Source organism: Nilaparvata lugens, chromosome 6, assembly GCF_014356525.2.
Source record: "Nilaparvata lugens isolate BPH chromosome 6, ASM1435652v1, whole genome shotgun sequence".
NCBI lineage: Eukaryota > Metazoa > Arthropoda > Insecta > Hemiptera > Delphacidae > Nilaparvata > Nilaparvata lugens.
In genome coordinates this window covers 25510708-25518787 of record NC_052509.1, presented here as the reverse complement: position 1 = coordinate 25518787, position 8080 = coordinate 25510708, and the positions used below count along the sequence as shown (strand labels likewise).

Below are 8080 nucleotides of genomic sequence, written 5' to 3'. Positions count from 1 at the left end.
GTTTTTCCAATTTTCTAGTCAAAAAATATTATTTGAAATATGTTTAATTATAAGTAAACTTTGTTTCATCTCTGATAGGAGCTGTGGTGATGAAATTCTCCAACACAAAAGAAAAAGACATAGAAGCAGTACAGTAATCAAATACTGGCTGAAGTTTCCAAAAACTCGGTTTACCAGCAAAGAGAAATCTAAGTAAGTCTCAATTTTGATTAATTTAAAACAGAATATAAAGTCAAACAATTTTCTTCTATGGGTGATGTCCACATGAGCTAATCATGAAAAGTTAGTTCTTATTTTGTTGAATATCAAATATAAATATGTACATGTATTGTATGCCAAGTGGAAATAAACGAATTGAATTGAATTGAATTGAATGGAGGTGATTCACCTGCAGAAGGAAATGCTGACAGTGACAAGGAAGTTGACAAGGCGAGCAGAAATGAACTCTGCCAACATCAAACAAATGACAGAGAAACTGGAAGAGAGTACAGAAATCTTTGCAAAATGGATTGATAATATAGATCATAAGGTTAGCGATAGTGAAGTAATACTTAAGACTTTTGTGAATGTAACAGCCAAACTACAGGACTTAGAGTTAGCCATTATGTTAAGTTTAAGTGACTTGAATAATTTGTTAGCCGCTCTTGAAAAGGTGTCACAGGGTAAATTAAGTGTTGGCTTGATATCTCCTTCAGAGATGAGAGCTTTGCTTGTAAGGGTTCGCTCAAGTTTACCACAGGAACTGGGGCTGATCGCGGGTGCAGAGGTGGCTTACCCATACTACCAGGCTGCACAGACACGAGCCATGTCCATCTTAGGTTCAATCAAAGTGTTTGTAGATCTTCCTTTAACAGCAGCAGGTAGACGCTTTACCTTGTTTCACGCGCATGCACTACCAGTTTATGATCCTGTGACCAATTTAGCGACCCGGTTCCATCTGGATGGAGAGTTGTTACTACTGAGTGAGGACCAGCAGCGGTATGCCGAACCAGACACCAAATACCTGGCCAGGTGTTCTTCAGGAGAACCGACCATCTGCCCAGCTGAACTGACCATCTTCAAGAGACATCATCTATCCTGTTTGAGTGCCCTGTACCTAGGATAGGCTGATGACATCTTGCAACTCTGCCCCAGAACTGCTATCCTGGGCACTCCACCTGATACCTGGGTGTGGGACATCCCACGACAGACCTGGGTCTACAGCATCCAAGGAGAGAGACGTCTCAACTCACATTGTCGCCATGGCGGCAAATCAGAAGTCACACACACCATAATCCATGGGCTCAGGGAGGCGAAGGCACATGCTGGGTGCATGATGTCCACCGATCATTACGAACTGCTGCCAGCAACCTGGCAGGTGGGCAAGGTGCACCTGGACAAGTGGATAAACACCTCGACTGCACCTACTGCTTTGATCCTGACCACTCAAGGCCAGCCAAGCACCAAGGAGGTGCAACACCTGCTGCAACAAGTGATGCGGAGAGGTTCATACTGGCAAGGGCCAGCTGGACTGCTTGAGGTGCCATTTGAGGAATTCCAACAACAACTGGAGAGGTGGGACCAGGAACAGAACAATGGTTCCAGAACAGCATGGGGGCTGATTCTTGGAGGAGGCGCACTGGTGGCAACCTTCCTGGCCGCCATCTTTATGAGACGACATCTACACAGAGGCCTTGGAGTTCAAAGCCAGACTGGGGTGGAGGGATCTGCCAAGGATGACATCGCTGCGGCCACACCGCCTGGTGGTGCACCTAACACCTCAGTGGAGGTAATTGTGAGGCAGCTGAGGGAATCCCAGCTGCAGGATGACCACATCTGAGTGACCACATCAGGTACCGACTTACCAGAGCTGGAGGACCAGCTCTTCTCTGGAGGAGGGAGCTATGTGAGAGTGTGGAAGACAATTTAGTTTTAAGTTAGTCATAAGATTAGAGGTATTAATTATTGTAAAGAAGAATGTGCCGGCTGTACTTTGAATGGCATCGGTCGATGTAGGCAGCAGAACTGCTGCCTCAGCGGTCAATGCTGTCTTCCTAGTTGCAGTCCACGACAATTCCACTGTGTAATTATCACTCGGAAAGAAAATTAATGTTCTTATTCATTTTCTTTTTGACTGATAATTCCCTGATGAATCGTTTGAGGGCGCCAGCTTACGGACCAGGTTGCCAAGAGTTTTCCACAACCTGTGGAAAATTTCGGTGAGCTCTTGGTCAGTCAGTGGGCAGCTCTCGAGATTGAAGGATGGGTTCCTTAGTGGAGATGGAGGTCGCAATTGTGTTGGTGTGGGGTGAGTGACTGAAATTCAAAACTATTTTTCACTTCTGTTTTTCGGAGGAACATTATTCAAAATTTGAGCAACCTATTTTTTATTTTAAATTTCAAACTTAAACTTTGTAACCTGTGACACTCAGAGTTACAGCCGGCACGTTCTTCTCCAGTGTAAATTGTTAGGTTATTTAAGCAAAAGAATGTATTCAATTATATTTGAGAACTAAATTTGAGGTTAGATTATAGTTAAATAAGGAATTAAGTTAGGGTGAAATAAGACAACATTTGCTAATATGATTTGTAGAGCAAACGATTGATTTGGTTGAGCGACCTCACTAATTTTGCTCTAGTAGTAGGAGACAAGATATCTATTTCACATAATTAAGTTTTTGATTTCTTGTAATTTTCTGAAAATTTGGCTGTTAAAGTTTGATTGAAATGCTAATATAATTATGTTATCCCATTCTAGATCGATAGTATCAGTTATAATTGCTGTGCTATTTCCTGATTAGATGCATTTCAACTGTTATAGTATTGTAATTATTTTAACTATTTTGTTAAAGTTTGATTGAAATGCTAATATATGTTATCCCGTTTTAGATCGATAGTATCAGTTATAATTGCCATGCTACTTCCTGATTAGATACATTTCAACTGTTATAGTATTGGTCCGGCCAGAGCATTCGAATTGTAGCGCCAAATCCCTGACTACAGTTCTGCCTATAGTAGGCTTGTTTGCGCAAGCGCAGATCGTCCAGCTGTTTGCCTTGTCATCCTAACTTTCAGTTTTTTGTTTCCTCAGTTGTTCAGTCATTCAGTTTGTCTTGTCTTGTCACCCCGTTGTTGTGCAAGATCAAATTGGTATTTTGTCATGTAATTTCCATCAGAAATTTCTTGTAGATAATTGTTTGAGTATAGTGTGTGTGAATTGAATATAACAGCGTAAATAGTGTTAAATTGAATTAATTTGAATCAGATTTGAATTTATAAAGAATCCAGTTTGAGCTTTGTTCAAATACAATACAGAGCCTGCAAGTTGAACACGGAAAAACAGCCTGGAAGCGAAAACCTATCTTTTTCCCAGATTTCTTCCCACCTCGAATCTGACCAAAACACCTAATAAAGGCTTTGAAGGGCAAGTAGACAAAATTGGATTAAATCTGGTGAGTTTTTGCTCTTTTTATTGTTCATTAATGCAGAGTTTAACTGTACCAATAACCTGGCTCAAATTGAAGATTAAATTTTGCTCCTTGTTTATATTTGATAATTTGAATAGTAAATTACAGTCCTCTAGTAGCTCTAGCCTGAGCTTTGTTCAGAACATTTCTGGGCCTCCGAACTGTGATGAATTTAAATTTGTAATTTGTTGATTAATTCACACACATTGGATTTAAGCAGTTTCGTCTTTGTCCAGTGTTGGCATGTTGAGAATGGTCTGATCCATGCTCAACTTAGTTTGTTGTAGCCTTGTTCTAAGAGCAAGGTTTCTTGTCAATTTGTATTTGTCTGAAATTAAATTTTACAAAATTACAGAAACAAATCAGGGTGCATCACGCTAAACTGGAACAATTGTATGCCAGATTGCAAAAAATTTATGACCTGTCTAAAAATGTCTCTGATCCAAAAGTTGCTGAGCAATTTTTAGTGTTGTATCCTCAGGTGTCTCAGACCATTTCAGATTATGAAAAGACAGAATTAGTGGTTAATGAGTTGGAACTTGAGTTGAATAAAGACCATGTTGTAGTATTCAATGACTCACATCTAGATCTGTTTCAGTATATTGAAGTTGTGGCTAACACTCTCAAACAGAGAGAGGCGACTGATGCTATTGCTCAATCTTCGGCAGCTTCAGCAGCTAGTGCACAGCCGGTCGTGTCCGAGTCAGTACTGCCCAAAATCGACCTTCCAAAATTTGATGGGAACCAGACTCAATGGTCGGTGTTTTATGAACTATTTAAGGCATTGGTACATGACAACAAGAGTTTGAACGATCAGCAGAAGGTCCAATATCTTGTAAGTAGACTTACTGGACAAGCAGCAAATATTTGTTGTCATTTGCCACCATTGGCTAATAATTATCAAATAATTTGGCAGGCATAATTGACCCGCTATAACAATCCACGGGTGCAAGTCGATGCCTATTTCAAACAAATTTTTGAATTTCGTCCAATAAAATCAGAATCAAAAGCAGGTTGTATTGCGATTTTGGATGGGTTTTTCAGTTCAATCAATGCAGTGAAGAGATTGCGACTCACTGATTTGTCAGACTCGATATTCCTCTATCATGGCTTGAGATTGCTGGATCCAAGCTCTCGTAGAAATTTTGAATTGGCCGTCCATGACAAGGCTATGCCAACTTATGCCGATTATGTCAAATTCATTGAAAAGCAAATTAAGACTCTTCCTTCTGATGAGAAACAGACTGAATCGTTTAATATGAAGCACAAAAAGGATAATAAATCAAAGGTGTTTGTGGTTCAATCTAATGATTCATCTAACGATGCATCTAGTAAAAAGCCCAATTGTCTGAAGTGCTCAAAACCGGGTCATCGGTTAGTAGATTGTGCTAGTTTCTTGAAAATGACTCCTTGGGATCGATATTGTTTGATTAAAGGAAAGTTTTGTTGTTTTCGTTGTCTTGATGTGGATCATTTGAGTAAAAATTGTCGTAGTAAAACTCAGTGTGCTCAATGTCGAGAATCTCATCATTCTTTATTGCACTTTTCCAGATCAAGTTCCAATGAAGGTGTTGCATCCTTGTCGAACTCCAAGGCAGGTGGCACATCACCTATTAGTTGTTGTTCTACATCCAACGATGTAGAAAATTCGACCATTGTGTTGTCGACCATCACTGCACATGTTCGAGATTGTCATGATCAGCTTTGTAATGTTCGTTTCTTGGTTGACACCGGGAGTCAGTGTCATTTTGTTACAGCCAAATTGTGTCGGCGTTTGAGACTACCATTCCAGCCCATGAAAACCGTTGTTCGTGGATTCGGTGGTGGTACTAGTGAAGTTCGAGGTCGTACTTGTGTGTCGATTCAGTTGAAGTTGGATCCTACCATCAAGTTTTCGATGGATGCCACAGTGGTAGATAAAGTCATCGACAAGTTGCCTTCTTGTGAAATCGACAGATCCAAACTTCACCATCTTGAAAATCTCACACTGGCTGACGACAAATTCTACCTTCCTAGTAGAATAGATGGCATCATTGGTGCGGAGTTAGTTCCTCACTTGCTGCGTGGGAGTCCTAGTACAGGTGAATCGCACGAATTGATGACTGTTAATAGTGTCTTTGGTCACATTCTGATGGGGAGAGCGCCGATTCTCACTTCAAGAAAGAATGTGTCGAATTGTTTTACAGCCATCTGTAGTCCATTCGTTAGTAGTCCATCATTGGATAGTTTTGTGGAACGTTTTTGGGAGTTGGAATCGTGCCCTGCACCAAGCTGTCAACTGAAACCGGAAGAGTTGGAGTGTGAGGTAAATTTTCGGAAGTCTGTTCATCGTGTGAATTCTGGTCGTTTTGTTGTTGCCTTGTCACTTGCGGAGCCGCCCAGCAGCTTGGGAGATTCGTATGCTGTCGCCGAACACAGACTGCTGACTTTGGAGAGACGACTAGAGCTTGACAGCAATACTCGTATTTCATATCATGAAATATTGATCGATTACCTACATCAGGGTCACATGTCGTTTGTAGCAGATCAGACAGACCGAGGTGGTTACTACATACCGCATCACGCCATCGTGAAAGCAAGCAGCACTACCACGCCCATTCGAATTGTATTTGATGCTGGTTCCAGAACATCATCGGGTTTGTCATTGAACCAGGTTCTTCATGCTGGTCCCAAATTGCAGACTGACATTTTTGTTTTGTTAGTTAATTTTCGTTTGTTCCCAATCGCACTAACTGCCGACATTAAACAAATGTATCGACAGATATTAGTGGAGGATTCCTGCCATCATTATCAGCATGTATTGTGGAGATTTTCGCCGGAGGATCCGATCGAATTTATCAGCTCAATTGTGTTGTTTTTGGTGTTTCAAGTTCTCCATATTTGGCGCTTCGCACCGTCCACCAGCTTGTTGAGGAGGATGGAAATCGTTTTCCAGCAGCCAAGGCGAGAATACCAAGAGACATGTTCATGGACGACTTAGTCACATCTGTCGCCACAGAGTCAGAGGCCGCGGAGCTGTATCGTCAGTCCAAGCAGCTGTTTGAGGGAGGAGGTTTCTCGCTCACAAAGTGGACTTCAATTCACCATCAATGTTGGAGAAATTCTCGGAGGAAGAGAAATCGTTTTTGTACAAGGATTTCGAAGCAGACAATTCCTTGGCTATTTGGGATTGAATTGGCAACCTAGTACTGATCTGTTTCAGTTTTCAGTCAAGTGTGGTGAGGTCATCGCTACTAAGCGTTCTATTCTGTCAGTGATGGCTCGTATCTATGATCCACTTGGTTTCTTGTCACCGTTTACATTATTCTAAAATGTCTTGTCCAGAAACTGTGGAAATTAGGAGTGGATTGGGACGAGAAGCCGCCTGAGTCTATATGCACTCTTTGGGAGAATTGTCAAAAAAGTTGCCTCTATTATTGAAATTTGCTGTTCCATGTCATGTTGGTTTGTTTCAGGATTCTCACATCAGTTTGATTGGTTTTTGTGATGCATCATTGTCTGGTTATGGTGCAGTTATCTATGTGAAGTCGCAGAAGGAGAGCGAGGAGCCAAGAGTTGTATTATTGTGTTCAAAGTCCAAGGCAGCACCATCTAAAGTTGTTTCAATACCTTGTTTGGAGTTGTGTGCGGCACTCTTGTTGGCAGAACTCATGAATTCAGTAGTCACTATTATTAGTGAACATTGTCATGTGTCTCGTATTGTCACACTCTCTGATTCGACAGTCACCTTGTGTTGGATTAATGCTCCATCCGCGAAATGGCAAACTTTTGATGGTAATCGCGTCGCAAAAATACAGGATTCTTGTATACAGGAGTGGATGCATGTTGCCGAAATTGAAAATCCCGCTGACTGTTTGTCTAGAGGTTATCACCAGTTGAGCTTGTGAACTTTCCGTTGTGGCTCTCAGGTCCATCATGGATAGCAGAGGACGAATGCGATTGGCCCGTCCGAACTCAAATGGAAGAGATAGTGGATCCACCGGAGGCAAAAAAACCGTCAGTGTTGACAGTCACAAAATCTCCTGATTGTAACAGCAATGCAGTATATTCATTGATTGGTTGTTGTTCAGATTATGGTCGTCTTTTGAGAATTGTAATTCTTATTCTCAAATTCTTACGAATCTTACCCCAATCAGAAGAATCAGATTTCGATGTTGCTGAGAGGTATCTATGTAAAGTGGTACAGAAGATACATTTTTCATCCAAATTTGTGCAATTAGAGAAGGGAGAGGATTGTTCTATGTGCCTACGTCGCCTGTCTCCATTCATTGATAAAGGTGTGATTCGCGTCGGCGGTCGTTTGTCTCATGCTGGACTGGAATTTGAGACTTGTCATCAGATGATCTTACCAAAATCTGACGCTTTCGTATCAATGTTGATTGATTATCATCACAAGAAGAACTGTCATACTGGACCTTCATTATTGTTGTCCTTGATCAGACAAAAATTCTGGATACTGTCTGCTCGTTCTATTATTCGTATTTGTGTTTTTAAGTGTAATTATTGTTTCCGTTTTCGACCTAGTAATAATGCAATTATGTCCACTCCCAACTCAATAGTTGTTGTGCTTGTTGCATTTTTTCCTTGTGTTGTTTTTTGGTGTTGGTGTTTTTTGTTCTTTTTGGCATGTCTGG

At 41.1% G+C, this 8080-nt stretch overlaps 1 protein-coding gene across 1 annotated transcript; it reads left to right on the top strand.

Moving 5' to 3' along the window:
• Window positions 1–372: 372 nt before the first annotated feature.
• LOC120352008 lies at window positions 373–1819 on the top strand (the record flags this gene model as incomplete). Its single annotated transcript, XM_039431407.1, is given in 2 exon segments — window positions 373–1092; window positions 1135–1819. Coding segments are annotated over 2 exon segments (1405 nt in total), but the record flags the coding sequence as incomplete, so codon positions are not given.
• Between the last annotated feature and the right edge of the window lie 6261 nt (window positions 1820–8080).